This window comes from Pyxicephalus adspersus, chromosome 8, assembly GCF_032062135.1.
Source record: "Pyxicephalus adspersus chromosome 8, UCB_Pads_2.0, whole genome shotgun sequence".
Taxonomy (NCBI): Eukaryota; Metazoa; Chordata; class Amphibia; order Anura; family Pyxicephalidae; genus Pyxicephalus; species Pyxicephalus adspersus.
Window position 1 is genome coordinate 6986623 of NC_092865.1, and position 27813 is coordinate 7014435.

Sequence of the window (27813 nt, forward strand, 5' to 3'; positions counted from 1 at the left end):
GCACTTTATAAATAAAGGGTAATATTATATATCTATCTATATAGTAACATAATATTGTAATTTAACAATTTTTTTTTAATTTGAAATCTGCAACTTCTATTAAAATAGAAGTTAATTCGTAATTAAATTGTACCTAAACCCAAAAAGCAAAGTCACCAGGAAGCTTTTGGTGGAAAAGGCATGCCAAAAATTCTTCCCCATTTTGCTAGAATAGTACTTTAAAGGAGAGCTAATGGTGAATTTTTCTCTCACTTTTTAAATATCTCACCACACCTTTATTTAATTCTATAACAAGATAAGATTTTCTTATTTTCCTATGAAGGAAATAGGACTTTTTTGGTTCACATAAATATCACCACTTTTTATAATAACTTTACATTTCTGTATTTTATTCTTGATACAAAACACACAAACATTTTTCTCTTTTTAGAGTACAATATCTTTTACATATAGTTTATCTTTTGATGCCATTAAACTGTCCTTTATTATTGTGGTGATATTTTTGTGCACCCATTTCCTTCATAGGAAAATAAGAAAATCTTATCTTGTTTGTTGCAAAATTATTCCCCAACTATCCAAAACAAGTTTTGATTACAGATACATTTCACCTAAGTTTCACCCTATACAATTCTATTAGAAAATGGGTGATTTTTTAGTGAACTTTTTTTTTCCACTGTCCGTTGAATGCTTTAACTTGCAATGTTGTGTCATCCAAATCCTCATCGTGTACAGTGATATCCCAGTTATCTGTAATTCCCCTTTTGTCAGGAGGAATTAACCCCCCGACCCATGTCACTGCTCATATTACTCTCCGGATACGCAATGCTTGCAAGGCCGCTGCTATCAGTAGACGTGATAGCTGACAATTCCGTCCTTGTGCCTAAACTTTTCTGCGCCACCTGACGGTTGCTGTGACATAAAAACAGCTGATGGAAATTCATCACCCATCATTCTTCAGAGATCGGGTTTAAGCTGGAGCCACAGCAGACGTACAATGCAATGTAATAATATCATGTACAGTATTACATATCATGAGATAATACAACACTGACAGATACAAGATGACAAAACACAACAATCATACCATGACATAAATGATAACATGTACTGTATAGAAGTATTAAATAACAGAATAATATCATATATCAAAACCAGAATTCTAGAACGATGTAAACAAAATAAAATCTATAACATATTAATAACATGAAAATTATAATGCAGCCTTTCCCAATCTTTTCACCCCTAAGGGGCCCTTCAAAATATTTTTAGGGCTTGAGGAACCTCTGCTAAAACCAATTTTGGGGGTTTAATGAGAAAAGGGCCTCCTTAATTGGATGAATGACCCTCTACAGCTTATATAGAAGCTATAAACATCATTGGAGTCATCCAGCTGGCTTCACCAAGCGATGTTGGCTCCAGAACTATGCAGGTGTCATTATATGGGAGATCAGAAAGCCACAGTTTGAAGAACCCCTAGCAAACTCTGGAGGAACACTAGGGTTACAAGGAACCCTAGTTGAGAATGGCTGCTGTAATGTAACTACTGAACAGCCTAGGTGATATGATGGATACTTCTTATTGCTTTCTAATTCTCAATCGGTTGGGTTCTCAGAAGCTCCAGAAGACCGGAGATTGGTTTGGGGTATCCTTAGCCATTTTTCCTTTGTATACAGCAGTCTGGGGTTCAAACCTTAAAACTTGTCCTTGGTGGAGTTTTAAGCAACAGGTTCAGCTTCACCTTCACTTTCGGATAACAATAGAAAAGTGAAGGGGTAGTATGTGCTGTCCGAGCATTCACGTGCCATTGGAACTTGGCTAAGTGGGTGATTGGCCAAGGTATCTCTAATGGGGGTATTAAAAAAATCTTCAGCCCTGTGCAAGCTTTCATTTAGGTTTCATACCTTTATCTCCATCTTTTTGCTTAATGAGACAACGAGGGGGAAAAAGGATGTTGTATATTGGCAAAGGGGAAAGTCAAGTGTACCTGTTGCATTGCTCTACAGAAAGTAGAAAGTTTACGCCAAAAACAGAAAGTTTAAGCCAACCATCTGCAGTTGCCTTTAGGTTCACCTACTGACAAAACCCCAGTGGCAAAGACCCTGGAGCAACAGCCAGAATATTCGCCTAGGGTGGTTTATAAATCCACTTATGGCTGATGACCTAACAAATGGGAAAGGTACAACATTAACATTCTTTGGATCTTCTTTATTCGCACAAAGTTTTCCTCTGTTCAGCTGATGTTCTAGATTTTCCAGCTTCTGGCTCAGAGGAATACCATGTATATTATAGATTATTCTGGTATTTAGTGGAACCCAAAGGGTGTGACCCCAGCCTTCTGCCGCTGATAGTTCTGGAAGCCCGGCTTACCTGGAGGCAAGATGGCTTCCATGGTGGATACACAATTATACCCTATTATCTCACTGACATTGGGCCTCTCGAAGGACACAGCCTCGGGATATGCTTATCATCTGGAGCAGAACTAATTTGGAATGTGTCTATCCCAATATTAACTTGCCTTTAAGAGTCACTAATCCAAAATGGGTGAAAACATCTTACTAAACTTTTATTTAAAATGCGCTCAAGTTGTTTTATTTCGGGGCACACCATTTTATTTCGTTCACACAACTTCACACTTTAAATGATACATTAAACAACTTTTCTAAAATGCATGTAAATTATTCAGCAATTATCTTATTTTTTTTTCTAATTTTGGAAAATTTCCTGGACAAGCTCAATGCCAAAATTTGGCATGGTAATACCTGATATGATGGGGGAAGTGGGTATTGGTATCCTACTCCTGGGGTGTCACAAAATATCCAATTTGTGGATAGACTTGGCAACTTTGGATGATTGAGAAACTGACTGATATCAGTATGTTGAAGGACAGTATAATGGTTTGGAGTGTTTCAGTCCTGGTTCAATACTTCCCACCCACCATCCTCCCCCCTTGTTATACATAAAAACATTATCTGAACTACTCACCATCCTACTGTCCAGCACTGCCCTCTTCTGGGTTGAATGGGGGTGGACATCACCCAGCCCATGTCCTGTGGACCCATGGGTGTCATGGCCAGGACACACCACCCTGGGTGCATTGTCATGCAGTCTGGGCTCACAGCAGTACATAGAATAATGCATATGTACCGATACTGATATAGCAATGAAGAATGGCCACCATTGGAAATGGCAATAAAAAAAATAGATAATTTATATTATTTTAACTTTTTTATATATTTCACGTTTCTACCATTTTTTATATAGGATGCAACCATGGCATTTACATCACAAGGCATTGTTGGCTTTTACATGCTGTTGTGTGTTGAAATTTTATTCCAAAACAAATCGGGGGGAGTGTGTGTCAGAGCTATATAAATGTATAATAATAGTGTGTGGGTGGTGGGGGGGGGGGGGGGGGGGATTAGGTTACATAATGGACTGTGTGTTTTTAAATTTGAGCTACTGAGCTTTGTAAACGAAATGCCTTTCTTTTTCCAACCAAACAGTTAAACATGAAACCCCAAAGCTTCACTGGCTGGTAATATTTATATAAAGCAATTCATGTTTTACATTTACTTATATATTTATTGTTGTTGTTTTATATAGCATGCTGAGGGTTTAGAACACATGAAAGAAATTGTATAAGGATCCAGGGACTGGACAGCAATAAAAACCTGATGGAAGTCCTAAACTTCCCACACACCCACAAAATAAAAAAATTGAGAGTGTTGGCCTTTATATTGCTGCATGTGAACAGCTGGAAACACAGACCTTGGTTAGGGCCACAGAATTATAGAAAGAGATGTTTTCATGCTAATGTTTTGGCCTTTATATTGTAACGAGAATTCCCCGTATGGGGTTATACGTACAGTCGCTGCATCTGGCGTAAAGTCTGTGTGGTATTTACATTTTCTCTTAACTCACAAGATCACATCTGCTGTCTCAGAGCATCACAAAGACGGCCTTGTTACTCAACTTCTCCTGTTACCAGATCTTTGGCAGCAATATTCTCTTTAACTTTGTAGCAAAAAACCGTTAAAGTGAACCCAAAGTGGCCAAAAATGTTAGCATTAGTACTACATTGCTGTGCCATGTGGTGTTTACAAGCAGATAAATCAATCTGTGTATCCATATGGTGCCCCCTTGCCAAGGTCGAGGTCTCGTCAAGTGTAAAGCTTTTGCCTTGTTACGACTAAGTCCGTCCTTTTTTCATATTATTATCTAGTTGCAGATACTCTATCATTTTTTTGTTTTCACCCAGTAACCAAAAAAAAAAAGAACCAAATGGGCCGAATACATAATTCTATGGTCACAAGATGTGGTGTGTCCTGAGTGATGAGATAGTCCTTCTTTCAGGTGATTGTTCTTCTTTCAGGCGTGAAGAATGATGATCCACCGATACAGTCAATTTTTCTTCTCATTTTTGACATCTGTAAGGTGCTACTGGAGCCCCAATGGAAGACCCAATGGGAAATGTCCACACCTCTAGGCAGCAAGATGGACTTTTGACATCATCAAGGTGCTACTGGAGTCACAATGGAAGACCCAATGGGAGGTGTCCATACCTTTAGGCCGCAGTTGGACAATGTTGCTGTTTAGAGGTGTGGATACCTCCCATTGGGTTCTCTATTGGGGCTCCAGTAGCACCTCAATAATGTCAAAAGTCCATCTTGCTGCCTAGAGGTGTAGACACTTCCCACTGCATCTTCCAATGGGACTCTAGTAGCACCTAATGATGTAAAAAGTGAGAAAAACAATTTAATTATATCTGTGGCATCAAACTCCCCAAAAAAACACCATCCAACGACACCACATCGTGTGACCATGGTCTTGTGACCATAGAATTAAATGACCATTTGGGTCATTTGTTTGGTTTTTTTTATGGTTACTGGATGACAAAAAAAAAAGGATCTGCAACTAGATAATAATATGAAAAAGTGACAAACCATTTAATTGTATCTGTGGATCATCAGTCTTCAGGTGACGATGGATTAAGGTAAGTTAAAAAGGGCTTAAGAAATTGTAAATGGGAAGAGCGGGATTTCAGTTTCCATTTGAGATCTTAAATTCATCTTGACTGCAGGGTCTTAAACTTTTGAACTCCAAATGCACTTGAAGGTTGATGTTTCTACCTTTAGCTCTTCTTAAAATCTACACATCCTCCTGACTATGTTAGTTTCTCTTTTCATCGATGACCCCCACCCAGGAGAGCTTCTGGTGGACACAGCTGAAAGCATTTGCAACAAACACTTTCGCAATTTGAAAAGCTCTCATCAACACTTGCAATTTTTTTTTCATTCATCCCTCTGAGCTAAAAAGGTTTTGTGCTTCATCCTCCTCACTGTTTTGACAACACCAGCTTGGCCTTACACTTTTTAACACGCAACTAGTGTGTTTATATCTCCTCTCGTATGAAAACATCAAATGTTTAGGGCCTACTGGGAAAATCCACTTCTTTCTGCATGAGGAAATTCGAGCAGGTCAAGTACGCCTGAGGACAATTCATTAAGGCTTTCAGGATTTTGTGCGCCATCTTGCTCCTGTCCACCTGTTTACTACAAAGACTGAGAGTTGCCACTTTGAACCATAATTCATGACAACTAAGAGAAATTAAGAACATTAAAGGAAACTTTTTGTAGGAAACATTGGAATCTGACAGTACTAAGTTCATATTTTGCAGGATTCCTTAGTTGTCATGCTCGGGGCCTGGCTCCGGGAGGTCAACAATAAGAAAATGTAGGCAGTATTGCTACTACTACTATTTTATTCTTGAGATAAAACATATAGGGGTCTATTTAAAATTTACCAAAATTTACCCCCATATTTACACAATTTTCACAATAGATTCAATGTGCTTTTATTCAAGCTACATACATTTTTCCAGCTAAATTTAAATCTTGGGTTTATAAGGTAATATTTTGAGGGTTTAAGTAATCCTCAGGTCTAAAATGTTCATTTTAACATGTGTGCAAAAGGAAAAAAATGGGGCAGAGAACAGAGAAAGGGTTAAATAGTGTTATTTGATTTATTTTTATTTGAATATAGTTATATATACACCAAACTAAAGAGAAGGACAACTATGAAGAAATGAGGTACAGGGAGATACAGTTCCAAAAAACGGACAGTTCCTCCAAAACGACGCTATGCTTATATGTGGATTTAATTAAAAAAAGATGTAAGAATCATTTATTACACACAAATGAATTTGCTGCAGCCGCTGTCTCTTGCTGTTCTTTAATATCAATGTTTAGGGGGTGAGAAGGGTTTTCTAAATATTCAATAATTCTGGAGCCGTATAATCCAGGCTTGTGGAATGGCTTCGTATGCACATATGGTGCCATGGTGTCTTTCCGAAGTGCCAAGACAAATCTTTAGAACATTGTGTAATTCCTCCGCGTATTCAGATGTAGGTAAATGTCTCTGTTCCTCTTGGCCGCCCCAAATCGCAAAGCTGAATATTAGATGAGTTTTCTTGGCAGCCTTTCGATTGGCTTCTATATTATTTGTTTAAAAAGCAGAAAAAAATTTGGGTGCAGTTTTTGTTTTTACATAAGAATATCCTTTAAAAACAAAATGCAGATTTTAAGCAGAGCATATTATTAGTCTTATTGAGTTAGAATGTGTAAGGATTTACTGCAAATTCTGCAATTCCCAAAAAATTGTGTCTTGTAATTCTGCTGAAGAATAATGTAAGTGTCATCTGGTTTGTGGAGCCATTTATAAGGATGATGATCATCACCAGCAACGTGTTGTTATTGAATTAATGAATCAACAATTCTTGAAGCAATGTCTAGTTTATCATTGCTTTTACTATTACCATTGTTTTTATAAAATGGGGATCTGATTACCAAATATCACTCTTTATATTTATTGGTGGCCAAAATAGGGATCAGTGAAGCTTGTTTCCAACATACAACACGCTAAAGGTCACTTTTGCCTTGCTTGTTCTGACAATTGAAAAGAATAGATTGCATACACCACTTTTAAATATGGCAGTTAGGTTCTCCACTCAACAAAGCTTCTGGGTCACCAAATTTGGGTAATTTTGATACAAAGATCACATTTTTTGATTGGCACTGTATTCATAAAAATGATCTTTTATAAATCTGTAAATTTAGCTAACAAAGACATTGCAGTCTGTTATCTGATTTCCATTTCTATATATCTAGGCTCTGCCGAGTTATCAATGGAAGAGCCACCTGGGAGTAATTTTTGAAATGTCAGTTTCTGCTTTGTCTACCGTTTAGGAAGAAAAGAAAATCTCCCCAATTGGGAAATAGAAAACACTGTAATGGATTTTTAACTCTTCTCTACTTTTCTTTTATATCGGGGAGAACAAGAGTCCATTTGGTCTGGCTTATCCCAAATCCTGGGTTGGTCTATCTTCAGTAGAGCACTGCAATTGTTTCTTGGGGGGATCTGTGTTTGAGGGGTCCTCCAGGATTTGTTACCACCTGGTTGGGCCTGGGGCGAGGGGAATGGCACCAGTTATACTTTTCTAGGGGGGTTTGTGGCTATCTGTACGGAAGTAGGAATCAAATGTGATAAGGTCTTTTTGGCACTGGGTGTTTTTGTTTTGAGTCTGCCCACTCACCCCATATTTAAAAAAAATATACTTTTAGATCACCCAGCCCATCTTTGTCCACCACCTTTACACTGGACTTACATCTGCAGTGAATGAACTTTCCTCACCCACATTGACCTTTTCACTGTCTGAATGAAAGGTCTTGTGCAGCTATGACGGGCCAGTCAAGGAGGACTTCCTTAGCACTCAGGACAGCGATGATGACTCGGCTTTGACAGATGAAGGCCCACCATCTTCCTTGACACAGCAGACACCCTGACACTTGTGTAAACATACGTGGGCCCTGTGCAGATGGCCGCACAGCCTGCTGCTTCTCTTACCCCGGACAATATGGCCCTTGTATTGGAGCCTCCAGTGACGCCAGGCGCCAAAGAACATAATAAGCACACTGACATCACTCAGGAAGGGCTGCTAAGGAGATGATTGTGTCCAACAGGCAATAAGTGCACTTCAACCCTGACAGCCAAACTCAAATATTTATTGTGAGCATAATTAGAAGAGATACATCAGAAACTGCACAGCCATTATTAGGAAACAGGTGCAGACTGGACTGGCAGTGGCTTTAAAAGGGTCAGTCTGGCCAAGACTAATATTTCAATTAACTGGAGTTTATGGAGTGCTAAATAGAGCTCTGACAACATTGTGATGTCACCCCACTCTGTAGTTTAAAGCTCATCCACAGGAAAAAAGAAACTAACCCATTCTGTAAGGATCAGATCGTAATAATCACCTTTTCAGGTCCCTTGACAGCTCCGTTTCCAGGTGCGGGAGACCACAAACTGAGTGGTGTAGATGTGCCAGTGTTGGCCATTCCCCAACTGTCCGCTTCTGATAATTCCACTTCTACAGCCTCCTTTTCTGCATCCTAAGAGGACCCTGCTCCTGGACTTCCAATTTTTCCCCTGTTGAGCAAAATTGTACTTCCTCTAGACCAACTATGTCTATAGGGTTTTATATTTGGGATATGTTTACTTCTTTAGTGTTTCAGCTTGATGGACTTATGTCATTTTTCAACATTACTAACTATGTATTTGAAATTATTCAAGAGTATAGAACCAAGAGGTTCGAAAAGTGGGACTTTCCAGGGCTATCTTAATAAAATCAAGAAATGTTAATATATTACAAGAGACATATCAAAGGACATAGACAATTTAAAACTATAAAAATATTCATATTAGCTCATCCAAAAAGCAATTACAACGTCACATATATTATTACTGTCTCCCCAAAGCAATTTCCATTAAAAGAACTTGATTGTTTACACAGAGTGAAGTAAAGGACAGTAAACTTCATTCGACATGTTTCGCAACAACTAACATTGCTTCTTCAGGAATTAATTTATTGGATACAACATACAATCTAGATAATACATATGCCTGTTTTGCAGAGTATTGCACCTTTTGAGTCTCAATTCTTGCCTCTCTAGGTTCAATTGTGTGGATTGGTACACTTTTGGATTTAATTACTACTTTTGCTGCCTCAAGCAGAATTTCTTCCCTTTATATCTCCATTGAAAGGTTCTCCCCCATGGCCTTTCCTCCATATGTTCTACTTCCAATATTATCCTGATGTGATGTGATAAATGACTTTATTTATACATCTCAGGTACAGTTATAATATATATTATTAGGGTGGTCTTACTGGGCCCTTTGGCCTTTTATAAGTTTGATTTGATTATTTATTATTGTTTTTGGAGTCACTGACCCAAGGCAAGTATGCAGATTTGGAATTCTGATTTAATTCTGACTTTGTATTCTGCTTACTTTTTCAGAGTAATGGTAAAGTATCATAGCAGTGATGACGAGGAAGAGCATTGGGTCTCTAGATGCAAGTTTAGCTCTGGTTAGATATTTTTCAAGGCTGGATTCACTGCTTTTTTCTTTGATGCATTCTCCAATAAAATAAAAGAAAATGCATTACAACACAAGTCCGCATACATTCATGTGCATTAAGTTGACGTTTATTTCGTAGTGCATTGCAAAGCATAGATTCGAATAGGCTCCTGTGATCCCTGTAAATCTACAGACAGCTCTTTAATTTTACGGGAGCCTTAAAAACAGTAAAAGATAAAAGCAACAATCCCCTATTACCAGTCTATTTTATAATTTGTTCCATGTAATAAAAGTTACCAACACATTTCGGTAGCTCTGGTTCCCCTTCATCGGGAACAAGAACGGGAAAAGTATATTCCGTATACTTTTGCATATCATCATACTTATCCAATGCGTACAGAATATAGTTACAAACTATATGCAGAATCAAGGTTTATAAAAGCATTACCACATTGATTGAAAATTATAAAATGATTCATTGTAACGTGATCATAGTTGTAAAATAAATTGGAAAACAAAAAAGGGTGCAAATTATGAGTTAAAAATCACTAAAAGGAAAAACAATGACATATAGTGTATAATCTATAGAACAATCAAGCTGTAAATAAAAAAGCGTTAATATAATACCAAAAATGTTTTTATTCTGCAGCTGTTAGAAGGTGACAACTGTCTCCCAATTGATCCGCTCATTATCACATTTGCCCCAGGGGCAATACAAATTGCCACACTGACTCGCGTTGCTCAGGCTTGATCCACTGTTGTCATTGTCAGTACAAAGTAATGATGTAAAAGTGAAAACAGGATTTTCTGCACCAAAAAAAACATGGTAGTGCTTTATAATACACAGTGTTTTAGCAAACTAAAGTCACCCATTTAGGGTTTACATCTACTTTAAGGGGATTTTGGAGCACAGCTGGTCAGTAGTAAAATAGTTGGGCATTTTCCAACTATTAAAATCTGCTTTTTAAACGATCACCTAAGAATTATGGGTTTTTTTTCTCCGATAACCATGCCTGTTTTTCCCACCTGCAGCAGAATTCATGGTTTTCCCCTATAAATAAAAGGCCAGCAATTAGAGTTGTGGATTTTCCATCCCTGCCCGGATATACTGTGATACCCGATACCCGCACCTCTTGGTTAGAGATCAACGGCTGCCCTTATAGAGAATGGATGGAAACTGCTAACCTGTGCCAGCTCCACAGACAGCAATATGTAATATCTTTACTTAAAGGATCAGTAAGATTTCAAATAAAGTGCATGATCTCCCTCCATCTAAAATATTCAACCATCCTCCACACTGGATTTATGTTTAAAAAGCTGATGATTTTGCAACTTAAATTTGTAGCAGCTACAGAATTGCTCTCATTCAAGATTTGCTTGCCAATTTTGCAGATATACTAGATGAATATCAGTGTAGCTCCATACCTTTTAATATACAATTTGAGTATTATTTAGGTTTGTGCTATAGCCGCCTAAATGTAGCTGTAAATAAATTAACTTTTCAGCATTTTGCTTTTATATACTTTCACTTTTTTCCATTTAAAAGCATTTTGCCAGGTCTCTCTCTGCTGCCATAGACCAAGGCTGCTATCAGTCAATTGCCTTGTAGGTGCAAGGAAATGGCTTCTTTTCTTTTCTTTGTGTTGGCACCATGCACGAGACTGGGTGGCTACGCTGCAATTTAGAGGGACCTTGCATGGCAATGTAGCCACCCTAGAAAGTGATCTAACGAGAAGTTTAAAAAGCCTGTTCTGTTGCATAGACCAACTTTACATACAATGGGACAGCAATTGTATAAAGTGGTCTGGACGAGATAGAGAAAATTGGATATATAGATATATAAATCCATTTTCTATGGTGGTTAAAACTGCACCCATATCAGTATTTCAATTGTGTAATTACCCATTGCACTTAAAGCAGAATGGAGAGACTTGTGGTCCTAAGGAGAGATTTGGGATTCATTTATATTTTATCTGTGATATATTGTCTATGATCTAACAATTATGTATTCCTAAGGATTTTTAGCACTTCTTTTCCTGATATTTACCTTTTCAGGCAGTTTAAATTCAAAAATAACAGCTCGGCCCCCCCCCAAACCTTTTATTGAAGTCTGTACTGTGACCGGTTTGGTAAAATGAATGTGGAAAAGGAAAACTGGCTACAACAGCGCTGGGATTCTTTGCTAGTAATAGATTGGGACATTGGAGTTATTGGAGGAAGCAAACAGCTTTTCATGTTTTCAGACGGCTCAAGTACTTTATGAAGTGGGCATAAAGTACCGGCTATCAAGTCATCAAGTGTACAAACTAACAATACTTCCAGAGTGCCGGCGAGAGACTTTTGTTAATCCTCCGATTTAATTTCCTGATTTTCAAATTGCCCTTCAGTCCCCTAATCACGTCATACAGATTTCTTCATCTCCTCTTTAATTTAGTGCTATGCCAAACCCATCAACATTCAAGAATTCAGTACAAGTGCAAAAAGAGAATGGTATACTGTAGATTAGCCCCGAGCTCTTTGTTTCTATTGCAAGTACAAACAGGTTTAAAATATGGTGCAGAAGGCAAAGTAGTAGTCACTGGTATAGTCTGTATTTTCTGTGCAGCCATTTCTTTTATATTAGTGACTTACCATGGCTTGTTCTGTACTGTCTTTGTATGGGGGTGGCATTTTGATAGAGGAAGGGCTTTGCTTCCCCATGTCAGAGCCTCCAGCAAAGAGAACAGTGAGCAGCAGAATAGTGACATCTCCAAAGATCTTCAAATTTAGGGAAATTAGCGATCTGAGGAAGCAAATCTTAGATGATTTCACACTGCAGATATAAAGCTATAAGGTTGCATTCACAGGGCACCCTCACATACTAAAGGAGAAACTTGTCATTAGAAATATAGGATAAAAGTAAAATTTTAAAGACCTGATTTTTATGTTCCATTTCTTTAACCAAAGCAAATCTTTATATTTTGAGTTCAGACAAACTTTTAAAAAATGTCCCCCATGTTCTGACCCTTAAACCCTTAAATTAAATGCACGGCAAAGCAATAGGTTTCCATTAATGTCCATCATGCCATGTCTACGTAGTCACTTTCGTTTTTCATTCCAGCTGTGCTTATACAACTCTGCAAGACAAAAGGAAAGTTTAGCTTTAAGCCTTACCCCAAATAAATGCCTATGGCTATCCACACCAATGGGATAATGGTTTACGCTGTAAACGATCTTTTGTGATTTTAATCTGATAGATAAATTTACTAGCTCTGTACTTACAGTGACCTTTATTTCTATGGAGAAGGAAGAACGATCAAGTGGCACCTCGCTCTACTCTTCTCCATTGTCTTGCATAGTGGCCATTCCCGATTCGTCTTTCATTGATTTGCCAGAACAGATCAATAAATGATATTGGAGGACTGCTACAAATACAATATGTCAGATTTTTGCCGAATTTAGGTTTAAATGCTAATCACTGTTTACCTTGTCAAGCACCTAAAGTATCAGATCACACTACACTATAAGTTCGCTATCCTGTGCCAATTCTCCAAGATCCCCTCATTAAAATCCATGATTCAGTTGAAGTGTGCCCAGACTTCCATCCATCCTACATGGCCAAAATACCCAGATTTTCATCCAACATTGGAATGGATGATCAAATTCCTAGATATACTAGCACCACCATCAGTACTAGATCAGGCATTCCATACATGATACACTGTAATTCCATCGGTATCATGACAAGAAATCCAGTTTCCCCAGTTGTAGATTCTGAAGAGGTTCAGAGACCATCCATCAGCATCTCTGGGGTGGTCTTACATACTTTCTATATTTCTGACTTCTAATAAAACAATGGAGTCTTCTTACATCAAACTATAACTTTGTGTCTAGAGGAGGCCAGAAGAGAGATAAGATCACCCTGGAATCTTATCTATAGCTCTCGCTGTCTTTGTATACGTTAATATTGCTGGCGTAGAAACCCCTGAGAGTTTGTTTTCCTGGCCGTGCTAGATTTACATTTGCTTTATTTATATAACGTTTGTGTTTATTTGATAGTGTTTCTTCCTGTTTAACACATTGATACAATGTTTCCTCCTAATTGTCGGCTTCTATTCATTGACACATTGAGCGTTAAGAGTAATATACGGGAAAAGATGAATATTCTTTGATTCATTTTAATTTTAGATATATTTTTAAAGTGAAGGAACCTTATATTGTCTCATTGAATCTGTGTTTTCTAATAATCCATATATTAATCTGTGTATTCCAATATCTATTTTTCTTCTTTTGGTTTTCTTCTTTGGTGGCTCCCATGCTGAAGCACTCTTACTTTTGGTATTCATATTTACCATCATTACTGGGCTTTTCTATTACAACACATAACTGCTTGGGGTAAACCAACTAAAATGTCCTATTGATTCAATTTACATGTTGGCTTCCAATTGTAAGGATAGATGCATAGGCTGGTTCAAGTCAAAATCCTGGTTATATACTGACCTGTGTTTCCTGGGCTTAGTCCCAATGTTTGGCTTGCATCCTTTGAGAAAAAGTTTTAAAGTTATAAGGGCTATTGTGATATTCCCCCTGAAGAAGCGGTTCTTCCTGCGAAACGTGTTGGCTTTCTATGAATATCAATTATCTTGCTACAAGGAACGAAACCTTACCTTTGAAACTATGTAGCTTTCTTCTATTTTGTTAAAATTACTGTTGGCTGTTCATTATATTATAACATTTAATATATTTTCTATCAATGTATTAATGTTTTAAGTATTTTCTTTTAGTACCACAGAAACGCTCTACTTCTGTGGCTCTCCCCACAACCACAGGCCCTAATTGGGTTTTTCTCTTCTTGTATGTTGTTTATGATCCACGGGGAGGTGGTAATTATATATTCTGTGCTTTTATGGGGATTCTTTGTGTCTCTTCTTTAGTCTTAGTTATATCCAGATTGCTGTGGTTTACAATTATTTTTAATGAATGAAGGGTTTCTCATTTATTATTCTTGTACAACTTGTACAACATCTATTATTATTGTACAATTTGCACACATCAAATGATTCTTGATCGATATGAATGGTCGGAGGCCTCTTGAGCGTGAATCCGACATGTGCCAAGGTCACCCAACATCATGGATCCATCCTGACGATAATGAACGTCTGCAGAACATGTAAAGGGAAGAGAGCACAGTGGGATGCTGCTTGCTTGTTCCCCCCCATCTCCTCCCCATAGAATACAACAGCTGTGTGTGTACATCGCTCGGTATTCATCTCTAGCTCACTGTGATCGTTTCCAGCCCCAATAATTAAACTTGTATGTGCAGCTTCTGTTTTTGGGTGCATAGTGGGGCGTTAAAGAAAGTGCATTCATGTTCAAAAGCTGTTTTATCAATTTACTCCTAGATTGTTAGCTCTTCAGGTCCTCTCCTCCTCCTGTGTCACTGTCTGTATCTGTCATTTGAAATACCAATTTAATGTACACCGCTGCGCAATATGTTGGCGCTATATAAATCTTGTTTATTATTATTATTACAGCCCTGTTCTTCATTGTGCAATCTTATAGGGCAATGATCAGCTCCTACTTGTAAATAGTCTTGGCTGGACCATGTGATCACTGCACTGACACATCGCCTGGCTAATAAATAGGATTGCACTCATGGTGGACCAAACCATCCATAGGAAGACCATCATATCCATTGAAATAAATGTGCTAGCTCTTCCGGCCAGGGTCTTCTCCTCCTCTTGTGTCACTGTCTATATCTGTCATTCATGTGCAACCCCTATTTAATGTACAGCGCTGCGTAATATGTTGGTGCTATATAAATCCTGTTTATTATTATTAATAATAACAATAATAATAATCCCCAGCAGTATTTACTGCACAATTGCTTATTCCAGATTGGCTATACTAGGCCAGATTATCTCTTATCATAGGCTTTATTCATAGAGAAAGCCTGACCACATATTCACACCTGGGCACCGCTGTATGATGCTGATATTTAAAAGTACAAAAAATAATATCAGAGAAGACACAGTGAGACGCTCCAATAAATACATTTAATAAATGGGGGAAATTTAAGTCTAAGAGAAAACGTTGCAATGTCTCCTGTTTTAGGCGTTTCCAGACATTATTGATGGAGAGATATATATGAATTAGATGTGAGAATATTTCTCCCACTCGTCTACAGTTTAGAACACACCCGGACTTATTTCTTTAGGTGACTTAATAGAAAATTAAATATTATCTTTTAAAATCATAGAAAAGACGGGGTGGAATGGGAACAGTGGCCATGGTCATGTTTATTCCTCACACTCGATGATATCCATAAATGTAATATTGGTTTATAAGTATTCTAAAAGCACTTTGTGGGTTTTGTATGCTTGCAGGTTGGAGTAAATGGCTCTATAATAATATACTTTTTATATCGGTGGTTCTGGATATTCAGTGGGTCATTGGGGTGTAAAGAATGATTTTCAATTTTATTAAACTGAGAATGAATTTTATTTTTGGGATAGGTAATGAAAGTAAACATTTGAATACCTCTGTTCTATTTGTTAACCAGTTTGATTAAGCAAATTGAATCTGTTGCAAAGTTTCTCACCTGGAGCCCTTTAGTTTTGGTTCACATATACTTTAAAGTGACATTTTGATGATCATTATTGGTCACATGATGTAGTTTATAAGAGCTGTGAATTATTATTTATTTTTATAAAATGATTCTTACAGTTTATGGACAGTCTATAAATCTCGTCCTTTTTTGCAGGAAGTGAACTGACCGTTGCTGCTGATATATCGCCTACCTCACCATGGAATTCCTCCAGCGACTTGGACAAAGGTACAAAAAACTGTGATTGATTGCATTGACATGTTTTATTATAATCTGTGTTGAGGCAGAAAGTTGGATCATCTGGTAATCCTTTTGACATCTAATTTTGGAGATTTGATAGACATGTTGTTTTTTTTCATCTTTAAAAAGTTCCACATGGGAAAAGTGTTTCAAGGTGTGATGTAATCATTGCCAGCACAGTCAATATATTGGCTTGGTGGGGTGCAGGATAGTATTGGGTCTATGCAGCACACGGTTCTGCCTTTGCTATGGATTTTGGGTAACAATCCAGATGGGGGACAGGTATGATGGTTTGGTAGGTTTATCCTCCTGCAGGATAATTATATGACCTCATAGACCCAATTCTATGTTTAATATGTCTGAGAATGAATGCTAATAATACGTAATGGTGATAGTTCAGCTGCTTCGTCCTCCTTTGATTGTTCGGGTTTCCTGTCTTGAAATAACATCTATAAAATAATTGTTTATGTGGCTCAGTGACGACATTTCATTAGTTATGTAGGTGCTCTGTACAGAGAATATAGGTACCTGCACACATAAGTGATCATCTGTCTGCCCTGGCCATCCATGGTTGCATCTTGAAGGTGTTAACGTCAGGGTTCAACCCAGAGATGTTTTTAAGCTGGGTGGGAAGAAGCTGTAGGCAGGTGGCAGCCCCTGTTTTGTGACCCAACTCTTTAGTAACCGCCCAAAAATAGCCGGGTAGGTACTGAAAAGTACCAGGTGGTGCACCCAGCTAAATGGGGCTGCATGTGTCTGTTGGATGGTTTTCCCCAGCCAATCACTATTGTCCCCCTGGCTGGAGATCTAGAGACGGTGCCTTCTTTGTAGTAAAGTTGTGCAGGTTCACCCAATGGGCCTGATTTAATAAAGCTCTCCGAGACTGATGAAGATAGATCATGGGAGACTCTGGGTGATCCAGCAAACTTGGCATGTATCTGGTCCAGCCCTGAAAACATTTGCCAATTTCTACAATTTTTTTTTTTAATCTAATCCAGTTTTGCTTGATTACCTAGCTTCTCCCATGATAATTTATCTTTACCAGTCTTGGAGGGCTTTAATAAACCTGGCCCAAGGTGAACATGGACGTTTGTACCTGCAAAGAAGAAGCCCCCTCTAGGTCTCCAGGCAGGCAGACAGTGCATTGGCTGGGAAAAACAATTCAACAGACGTGAACACTTTCAGATGCAATGAATGTTTGCAGCACAAGCATCCATAAGATTGGGTGGCCACCATCATCTTCCTATGGATACCTTATGTGCACATAGGACATTGCGTGTCTGCTCGCATGAGAAAATAAAGCCAAAGGCTGACCAGGCATCCAACACCCCTGGAAGTTCTGAATTCTGAAAATTCTTTAGCAAACTCTTTAGGAGAACAGTGTGGGTGGCAGGACAGGTATTAATTAAATTGAGGGAACTCTTTTTTAACACTTTAGGTTCTCCCATGACCTCAGGTCATCTCTGGTAAGTCTCTCTTCCTTCCACGGAACATGTGGTGTTACTTAATGAACCACAACCAAGTAGTACATAACATTTAGCGATTCCCCCGTCGCTCAGTCTAGCAATGAATGGTTCTGTTCACTAGAGAGTCATACATAATGTCCAAGAGTAGAAGATGGGGAATTTGTCATTCTAATGTTCAACTTGAGACATATCCCACCACCTTCCTGAGACATGTCAGGCCTGATGTGTGAATGGGGTCAATTTTCTTGCTGGCTACACTGCCAAACCAATTCTTTGGTTTATTTTCCAGCATGGACTGGCAAAAAGGCAGCTCAAAGTTAGTTGTTTGTATATTTTCTTAGATTGGTTTTTGCTACTGTTTGTGTCTTCGGTGCTGAATATTAGAAATGAAAGTGTGTGCAACAAGGTCCCTGATTCCTAACCTGTCCCTAAACCTTAAAGTATGTGTAAACTCAATCACCAATATAATAATCGAATTTTACGTTCATTAAAAACTTTCAATTGCAGCATGTGTTATAGGCTGATCCAGGCTGTGATCTCAGACACTAATGTTATCTGCTACAATACAGGTCCAATAGCCTGCATTGTAAGAAAAGGAAATCCAACCTCCGTCCGGATCCTGGAGAACTGTCCTGGAGTTTTGGGGTTTATGCTCACCTTTCTGTGTTCTAGCTCCTCCTATTACACTCCTAATAAGTTTCATAAAAAAAACTCCATTAGAGATGGTGGGAGCCCTTCATGATGGTCACTCACTGCTTAAGCCCTGTGCACACGTGCAGTAATAGTCATTGGAAAGAATCTTTCACGATCATTTCCAATGACTATTATTGCACGATGCATGAACGAGTGCCACCCTGCTGCATGCTCTCTCCCTTCCCTCGTCCATCGTCCGTGGATCCGCCAAGATAATCGTTCAGACCACTGGCGCTGTACACATGCCAGATTCGCCCCCAATATCGGCCCTGAGCCGATTATCGGGCGAGAACCGTTGGACTGTGTACATACCTGTAGGTAGACTGCCCCTTTTTACTAAGGTATTGCATTGGTGCTTAGTAAATGACCTTTGGATGCCAATGGTGGGATGGATCAGTATTTCCCAACAGGGTTCCTCCAGAGGTTGCTGGGTGTTCCTTGAGTAATGAGCAGTTTGTGCCTCTCAGGTCAGTTTAATTGACACTGATGAAGTTTTTGGCTATCTGTAAGGGTGACATTGTTCCTACTGGCCAGTGATGTATGAGGAATTCTTCCTACTACAATTCTTTTTGGGTGCAAAGCCAGATCGCCCACCAGTCATTAGGACAGTGCAGTTTGTGTTTTTCAACCATGGTTTTATGGAACCCTACGGTTCCTCCAAAGGTTGCTGGGGGGTTCGTTGTGCAGTTTGTGCTTCCTAGGTCAATTGCCACCGACACCAATGATCTCTTTGGCTATCTGTAAATGTGACATTCTTCCCAATGGCCAGCAATGTAAGAGGCATTCTTCCTCCTGACTGCCGCACTAATGTACTGTGAGCTGTGTATATAGTAATTGTAGAAGCGGTTCCCAGAAAACTTTTAACGTTTTTTCAAGGGTTCCCCCATAATAAAAAGTTTGAAAAACACTGGGATGGATTATTGCCTCCACTGTTATATTTCAATTTGCCTCAGTAAGGTGCAGATGGTAGCTGAGGAACTGTTGCAGAACTTCTCTTCTGTCTTTGTAGAGAAAGTCTCTGTAATAGGTTGAACAGCCCAGCAGCTCAATATACTCATTCCTTCATCACCACCCTGGCCATCTGCTGTGATTCTTATAAAAGTTGGACGCTTATTGCCTCGTAAATCCAGCACATGTGGAAGTGACTTAATCCTGTTGTGATAGCAGGTCGCAGTGGTGTGACACGCCGGCCCCGCGTCGGATACAGGTGTAACAATTTCTCAGCCTGTGATGGACAGATAGAAATTGGACTGAATATTGAAACCTTGCACTACCTGTATGAACACGTTACAAACTGATTACAATTTGATATAATCCGGAAAGGGATGAAATATGTTTCAGCTTTACTGACACCCCGGGTCACCATGCAAAGGAAAGGTTTTGGGAAAGGGAGGTTGTGTGAAGTTGGTGCAGGTGGGGACCTTGGTATGTTTATTACTCCATATTTTGATTTTTATTTGGTTTTCTTTAGTCCTGCAGATATTAGGCTCACACTTGTCATACACTTACCTTTCTGAAAAATACCCCCCTAGCCGCTCTCTTCGCTCCTCCATTGACCTACTGGTTGGCTAATATGACTTCCTCACTCATAACCTCATCACACACACGGCTCCAAGACTTTTTCTGGAGCTGCCCCGACTCTCTGGAATGGTCTTCCTCGTCCTATTCGGCTTGCTCCTAATTTCTGCTCATTTATACAAGCACTCAAAACCCAACGCTTCAACCTCACCTACCCGTCATCTTCTGTCTCCTAAACCCTCACTACTTCCCACGATTCCAAATCCCCCTCCTATTGTGGGATACTTCCCCCACCTCTTGAATTGTAAGCTCTTCGGGGCAGGGTCCTCTCCTCCTCCTGTGTCACTGTCTGTATTAGTCTGTCATTTGCAACCCCTATTTAATGTACAGCGCTGTGTAATATGTTGGTGCTATATAAATATTGTTTATTATTATTAATATTAATTTTAATACACAAGTCAGATGATTCTTGCCCTATACAGTCGGGCAGGAACCTGACATGTGTACAGAGGTTGCCCAACATTGTTTATGGATCTGTCCTGATGGATCCATGAAAGACCTTAATACAAGTCAAGGGAGAAGAGCACGCGTGGTGTTGATCTCTCATTTTCCTCCCCTCTCCCTTCTCCTAAGAACAGAAGGTGCAATGTCTATAGTGCTCATTCGTTCTTCTGTCACTGGAAACGATCACAAAATATCATTTCCAGCAACAATAAGTTGAACGTGTGCAATCCTGCTTAATGACTGCAGAATTGTTTGTCATCATGGAAGCTTTAGTGATATAAAAATTATACCGTAACAATAAATGTTCTTGTTGGGTGACAACTTCTCTGCAGTCACCCCTGGTGCAGGCTACAGCTGGGTGACATACATTGAACAGGCATATCCCATTGTTGTCACTATCAAGAAGTTGGTCCTGTTCAAAGATACTGGAGGGATAGCATGTAGGTAGAAACTTTCTGAAATATGCTGGAATAAATAAATCAGTTGCAACAAAGAATGAAAACTGTCTTTAATGGAATAAAAAAAAAAAATATGTTGCATGATATGCACTACTTTACCAAATGAAATGTCCATCTAGAGTTCACATCTACATTACCTTCTATTCTAAAGTTTTACCCTAATGATCCATGACTATTACTACAAGGATATTCTACAAAAACAATCTGTAATTTATGTTTAGTGACTCTTTTATAACCCGCAGGAAATGCGACCCCTTAGCAGTAAATTAGACATTAGTTTAAACATTATTCTCCTCGCTGTCCATTTACCCCTCATGTTTTCTTTTCCATTGGAGGACCTGAAGCCGTATTTTACATGATAATTATTTTTACTACCCATCTATGAATATTTATAGGAAGCCAAATATCGTAGTACGCCTAAACGTAGCGCCGCGCACACGTGTTTCCCAGAGTTACTCATGTTCCCAAAGTCACGGCCTAATTTCGTCCTCCTGGGACGCATTAATCTCCAACCGCGTGGTCATAAATAACTAATTAAACACATTATATTAGAAATATTGGCTGGCTCCCTGGACGCCCCCTTCCCCTAGCAGAGGACGTTAAGTGACGAAAAGGTCAGGAGACGTGTCCCATTAAGCTTTCTCCTTGAACTCTTATGGCGCTGCTGTTAAAACAGACATTTAACAGGTAAACGCTGGGCTAATAGAAGCCAGATACAATGGGCTCCATATGTCCTTGTGTCAGCCTAATAGCTGCTGTGCCTGGGCCAAACGCCATTTAATTCACAGCACGGCATTCCATGATGTCCATGCTTACGGAGACCCTATCACGAGATGGTTTATTTAAGTAACATCTTCCCAAATGTGCAGCTAGACATTATATACGTGCAAAAGCCTCCAATGTGTAGCCCAGCCATTCTCAACCAGGGTTCCTCAGCACCCCAAGGTTCCTCCAAAAGTTCCTCAAACTGGGGCTGATTAACTCCCCGTTTATTGATGCTTTTCATAGTTCTATGGCCAACACCACTTGGTAGAGGCAGCTGCATGTCTCTTTTGATGTTTGCAGGTGTCTATAAAGGTAATATTTAAGCCACCACTGTTGAGGCCCATTCTTTCCACTGGCCACAAATCTAAGGGGCCTTCTTTCCCATTGATCCCCCCAAAATGCCTTTAGTAGGGGTCACCTGAGACCTTAAAATTATTCCAGTGGTTCTTCAGGGCTTAGAATGGCTGGTGTAGACAAAGCACTGATGTTGGATGCCGCCATCTTGGATGTGATGGCAACAGAGCCAGCAATTTCAGATTAATCCCGCTCTTAAGGAGCCTTTCTCACCCTTTTTACCCCTAAGGAACCCTCGAAATCATTTTAAGGTCTCAGGGAACCCTTGCTAAATCTATTTTTTAGCTGGCTGTGCTATTGACCCCAGAACATTGCAGGCAATATATAATTTGAGTTTGAGGAACCCCTGACAACCTTTGGAGGAACCCTGTTGAGAATGGCTGCTCTATAGCATTGGCTTTTGTTCCTTTCCTGGCAGCTGCAAAACAGGTTATGTGGGCAGGTAAGGAAAAGGATGGAGCAACTTGATCGGCGCAGAGAGTAATCACTAAAAGAAGGGAGGGCTGTGCTAGTAAATGCCTTGCATAGCCTGATTTTATCCCCCATATATATGAATCATATACTACAATAACCTCCCGGTAATATTTTTCTATCTCCACTTATAGGATGACCCAGATGGTCAGGACAACAAGAAATCCAGCTGTCCTCTATCACAGGCCATGCCATTAGAGTTTTGCAATATTTCCCAAATATAAATGTTGATAAAAAGAAAAAAAAATGAAAGACGAGGGAGGAGGAGGGGGGACCTTATTCAACCTAATGGTGTTAGACAGATTGAGGATTGCATTTGTCTCATCAGGATCTTCTGTATCTGTGATTAGGTATGTGCTGACTGGGGGATAGTTGGGAAGGTTTGACCTCTGCATGCATGTCAGCAATTTTCTGATGTCTTTTTGTCTCAGTGGGGGATAAACTCGCTGTGCTTTTGTAGATCTGCTTTCCCATCCTTAATAAATAGAGGAGAAGATGAGATTCAGGCTATAGCTCAGGTCTTCCAAATGTGATGCATTTTTTCGCTGTGGGTACTCTTGGCACTTTTGGGTTTTGGGTGCTTCTCGTGATTAACGTGTATTGTTGAATACAGAGATTCCTTAATTTCTGAATTTGCTTTCTCCTGACTTTGTATTTAAGGTATACCCACCATTAGGGGTATTCTGTATGGGGTCCCAATCAAAAGAGCTTGAATTGTGCAATATTGGAACTGTTAGACTAGGGGAGGGGGGAAAGAAGTTTACTTATGGGGGGCGAGAAGATTACCTATGGGGGGGCAAGACATTTAACAATGATGAGACCCATAGATATCTGTTGACTGTCCTTTGTATACCTGCCATGAGTAAATTACAGGGCTGCCATTGCTGTTCTCCTCCTGAAAAGGCAATTTGCCCTGCCTTACCTTACCAACAAGAAGTTTGCATGTTGGACATTTGGCTCCATTGGTTTCCAATTTTTGTTGTAACAGCATTATATGTTAGCATTCTTTCTTTGTAGCGCTGGCATCTCGGGTTTGATGCACACCATTGGGTTTGTAGTTTTCTGTTAATTTCCTGTAATTCTAGAACAGACCAGTGCATTACAGAGACCTGTTCCCTTATTGTTTCCTGAGGTGCCATGTAAAAACATTTCCTTTGCAATAACATAGTCATTCCCCCAAATTCATCTCCTTCTCTGTAATCTAAAATACTCAGAACTCTACGCACTCTACCATTCACTCCAATGGCACACCAGTCATCCATTGTATAGCTGTCAGAGGGACACACACCATTGGCTTGTTGGTTGAGGTCTCACAAGCCCCACACTGGGGGGCGCAAGAGATGGAGGTGAAGTAGGGAGTAGTAGGAGGGTGGCGCTGCCTAGGAAATCAACATACATAAAAGTGTATCAATGCCCTTCTGATTACCATTGTTATGAAATAGATATCAATTTGTTTTGAACATATATGTCTCATGTAGTAGAAATGTTTATGTTGTTTCATTTTCACTTATATCATATACAGACCATGCTGTCTATAAGCAACAACTAACCCATGAGGAAGCCATTATTGGCGAAACGCGTCGGGTAATTTGCAACCGTAACAGGTCCCACTTAATTTATGATGTCAGAGAATCAATTGTCTAGGAGAAATATACAAACCTTGTGATGTGTAACAAGTAATAAGATACAATATATTGAATCTAAAGCATATGTATAATTATGTATGAATCAAGAATTTACTAATACATAATTACATTTTTTGCACTAAATTAAGAGCCTCGCACCTCTTCCTTTTTCTCTACCCCACATTTAATTACGAATATACAAGAGGTGGCTCACCATAACATTTTAAGCTAAAAGGAAAGAACCAATACCCACAATCACTAAACATCCAATAAAGTGTTAAATTCTCCATCTATTTTCAAAACCTCTACCAAGAAGAAACATTTTGCAACAAGCATGGTATACAAAAGTGTTTTATTTGTTGTATTTATTAGTACATTTAACTCTAATGTTTTCATGGTGGTGACATATTCTCTTTGAAGTTCTACAGCAGTCTTTTAAATGGGTCCTATATTTGCTGAAGTTTCTATTTTCCTTACATTTATATTCATCATTTGGGTCTGTGTTGATGGCATCAATTTGCAATCAGTTTTAGATTTTCATTGACAGTAGTATTTAACCTTCAAGTGACTTACTTCTGACTTGCATTAGGTAGGTTTTGCATTTCCATAGATGCAAACAAAAACCCATTGACACAAGTCCTTTGTTTCCACTCCTAGTGGAGTTTGGGTCCCCAAATAAAATGAACCGGTCAGGAGTCATGTTTTACCATCTGCTGCCAGAATATGGCAAGATTACATAAATATGACCCAGAACAGTGCTGAAACAGGCAAACCGGTTGCAATGGCATTAAAAAGGGGCCCTAAACTGAACATTAAAATGTTCTCCATATTATACACAGTCCCTCGGATCTAGTAACAACATCTACGATTGTCATGTACGTTACATACAACAGGACAACGGAAGCATTACTCACCGCACTTCCAGTATCTGCACAGAAATCCAAGGCAGACCATTCCACTTACTCAATCCGATTCTTAATTTGTTCCAAAATCTCCATCCTGTTAGAAAAATGTTTTTGTTACTTTGAAGGCCCTACACAGGCCATGCGTCTAGTTTCTGTATACAGAATGATGTTATTTCAATTATAAACATGAATTATGATGTGTTTTGTGTGGCTTGGCACAGAATCAGAACATGTCCATGGCCAATTTCCCAGATAGCAGCAAACCGTCCCGAGTTTCTGAGCAGGAAGGAATGGACGTACTGGCCACCCCAGCCAAGTCAGACTGTAAAAGGCAGAATCTGATTGGTTGTTGTGGGTAAAATTACCCGCTTTGATTGGGAGTTTAAAAGCAGACATTTATTTTTAGTTTTGTAGAGATTGGGGAAAAGTTGAATTTTAATGGGATAGGTGTATGGGTTGGCATTAGATTACACGTAAGGTGAGTGTTAGTGTTACACGAAGGGTTAGTGTAAGGATTTTAGATAGAACTAGCATTAGGGTTACAGGAAAGATTAGTGTTCAGGATATAGGGAGGGGAAGTTTTAAGGTTATTGGGAGGGTAAGTGTTATGATACTGGATAATGGAAGGTTAGTTTGAGGGGTAACAGGGAGGGTATATCCAAAGGTGACCCCTGTGTAGTACTGACATGGGGCCTCTGTGGGGTCCCCTCTTGGCTAAGTAGGGTCTGGGGCCCTCAAGCAGTGGCACCTCCCTATGTCCACTCTGGGTTTTAGGGGGAGGAAGTTTTATGGTTACAGGGAGGGTAGCATTATGGTTACAGGGTGTCCCTACAGGAAAGGTTAGGGTTATGGGAAGATTATAAGTGTTACATAGAGGGTTACTGGTATGGTTACAGTAAGGGACCCCGTGCAGAAATGACTTGGGGGCCCCCTTCCGAACTGTTGCATGGACGGTTAGTGTTAGGGTTACAAGGAGGGTGTAAGGGTCACATAAGGGGTTACTGTTATGTTTACAGTAAGGGTACAGGGTGAGTTAGTGTTAGGGGCAGGGTTAATATTAATAATATTATTATTATTATTATTATTATTAATAAACAGGATTTCTATAGCGCCAACATATTACGCAGCCCTGTACAATAAATAGGGGTTGGAAATGACAGACAGATACAGACAGTGACACAGAAGGACCCTGCCCTGAAGAGCTTACAATCTAGTAGGTGGGGGAATTTACACACAACAGGAGCGGGATTTGTAATGGTGGGTAGTAGTGATGGTTTCAAAAGACAGAAAGGGTCTTTTGAAACCAGGCAAGTTTGAAAAAATTAGTTTTGAGGTTCCTTTTAAATGAGCAGAAAGTAGGAGCAAGCCGAATGGGACGAGGAAGACCATTCCAGAGAGTTGGGGCAGCTCTAGAAAAGTCTTGTATATGTGCATGTGATGAGGGTATGAGTAAGAAAGTCATTAGTAGGGTTAGTGTTGGGGAGATGAAGTTTTATTATTACAGGGAGGGTAAGTATTATTGTACAGGGTGTGGGGAAGGTTTATGTTCATATTACATGGAGGGTTGGTGTTAGGGTTACAGGACGATAAGTGTTACATAGAGGGTTACTGGTATGGTTACAGTAAGGGACCCTGTGCAGAAATGACTTGGGGGGGCCCCCATCCTAACTGTTGCATGGAGGGTTAGTGTTAGGGTTACAGTAGGGGTATAGGGTGAATTAGTGTTAGGGGCAGGGTTAGTGTTAGGGTTATAGGGGGAGGAAGTTTTATGGTTACGAGGAGGATAAGTATTATTGTACAGGGTGTGGGGAGGGTTGGTGTTCTTATTATATGGAGGGTTAGTGTTAGGGTTACAGGGAGGGTGTAGGGGTCATTTAGAGGGTTACTGTTATGGTCACAGTAGGGGTTACAGAATATAGACAACAGCTGGCTCCTGTGCTGAACGGACTTGGGGCCTCCATTGGCTGAGGAGGGTCTAGGGCCCTCGTACATGGCACGTTTAGCACCTCTCCTATATCTGCCCCTAGTGTTAGGGTTATTTGGTTAGCAAGTTTTATGGTTAAAGAGAGGGTGGCAATATGGTTACATGGCATGCTACAGAGAGTGTTCCTTTTGCATGAAGGGTTAGTGTTAGGGTTACAGGGATGATGTAAAGGGTACACAGAAAGTTATTGATATAGTTACAGTAAGGGTTGCAGGGAGGGTTAGTGTTAGGGTTATAGTAATATTGTTAGGTTAGGATGTTTGTGTGTTAGCGTTGCACAGGGAAGTGTAAGATTGCAAGAATAGTAGAATAGTTAGTGTAGGGGAACCTTGGTGGATAGGAATCATTTTTAATGCTGAGATCTTCAACATATATTATGTACACCGCATGCAGAGAGGGAGGGATAATGTATTATATACACATGTACAGTATTTACACAGGGGTACAGTTATGGTGAAACTGGAAGAATAGGGTGAATTATAGCAGATATTTTGTTTCCGTTTGGTGGGAGTTGGGGGTCTCTGATAAAGTATTGAGTCTTTACCACTGCTGACCGCGCCACCGCCGTATGTGAGATTTCCATCTTATTTCTCATTCTTCTAGATCAGAGGAATTCATAACTCAGTTCCCTGCATTCCAGAGGCCTGGGAATGTCATCTGCGGGCAGAATACACAAAGAACCTGAATTATGGGGTGAAAAGCAATGTATCTCATGTGAATATTTATTGTGAAAGGACAGATACACAGATCTCCCCCTGGTTACCCAGAACATGTATCAATGTGCTTTAGTTGTCTCACTTCCTTCAGTCCTGGGCGGACTATCACTCATG

The 27813-nt window shown here is 39.6% G+C and overlaps 1 protein-coding gene across 1 annotated transcript in view; it reads left to right on the top strand.

Annotated features, from left to right (window-relative positions):
• ROR1 (receptor tyrosine kinase like orphan receptor 1) overlaps window positions 1-27813 on the top strand; it is a 173325-nt gene that overhangs the window by 97312 nt on the left and 48200 nt on the right. Inside the window, exon 2 of the mRNA XM_072419397.1 lies at window positions 16157-16228. Within this exon, the coding sequence (XP_072275498.1) occupies window positions 16157-16228 (72 nt within the window). The remainder of the gene's footprint in view (window positions 1-16156; window positions 16229-27813) is intronic.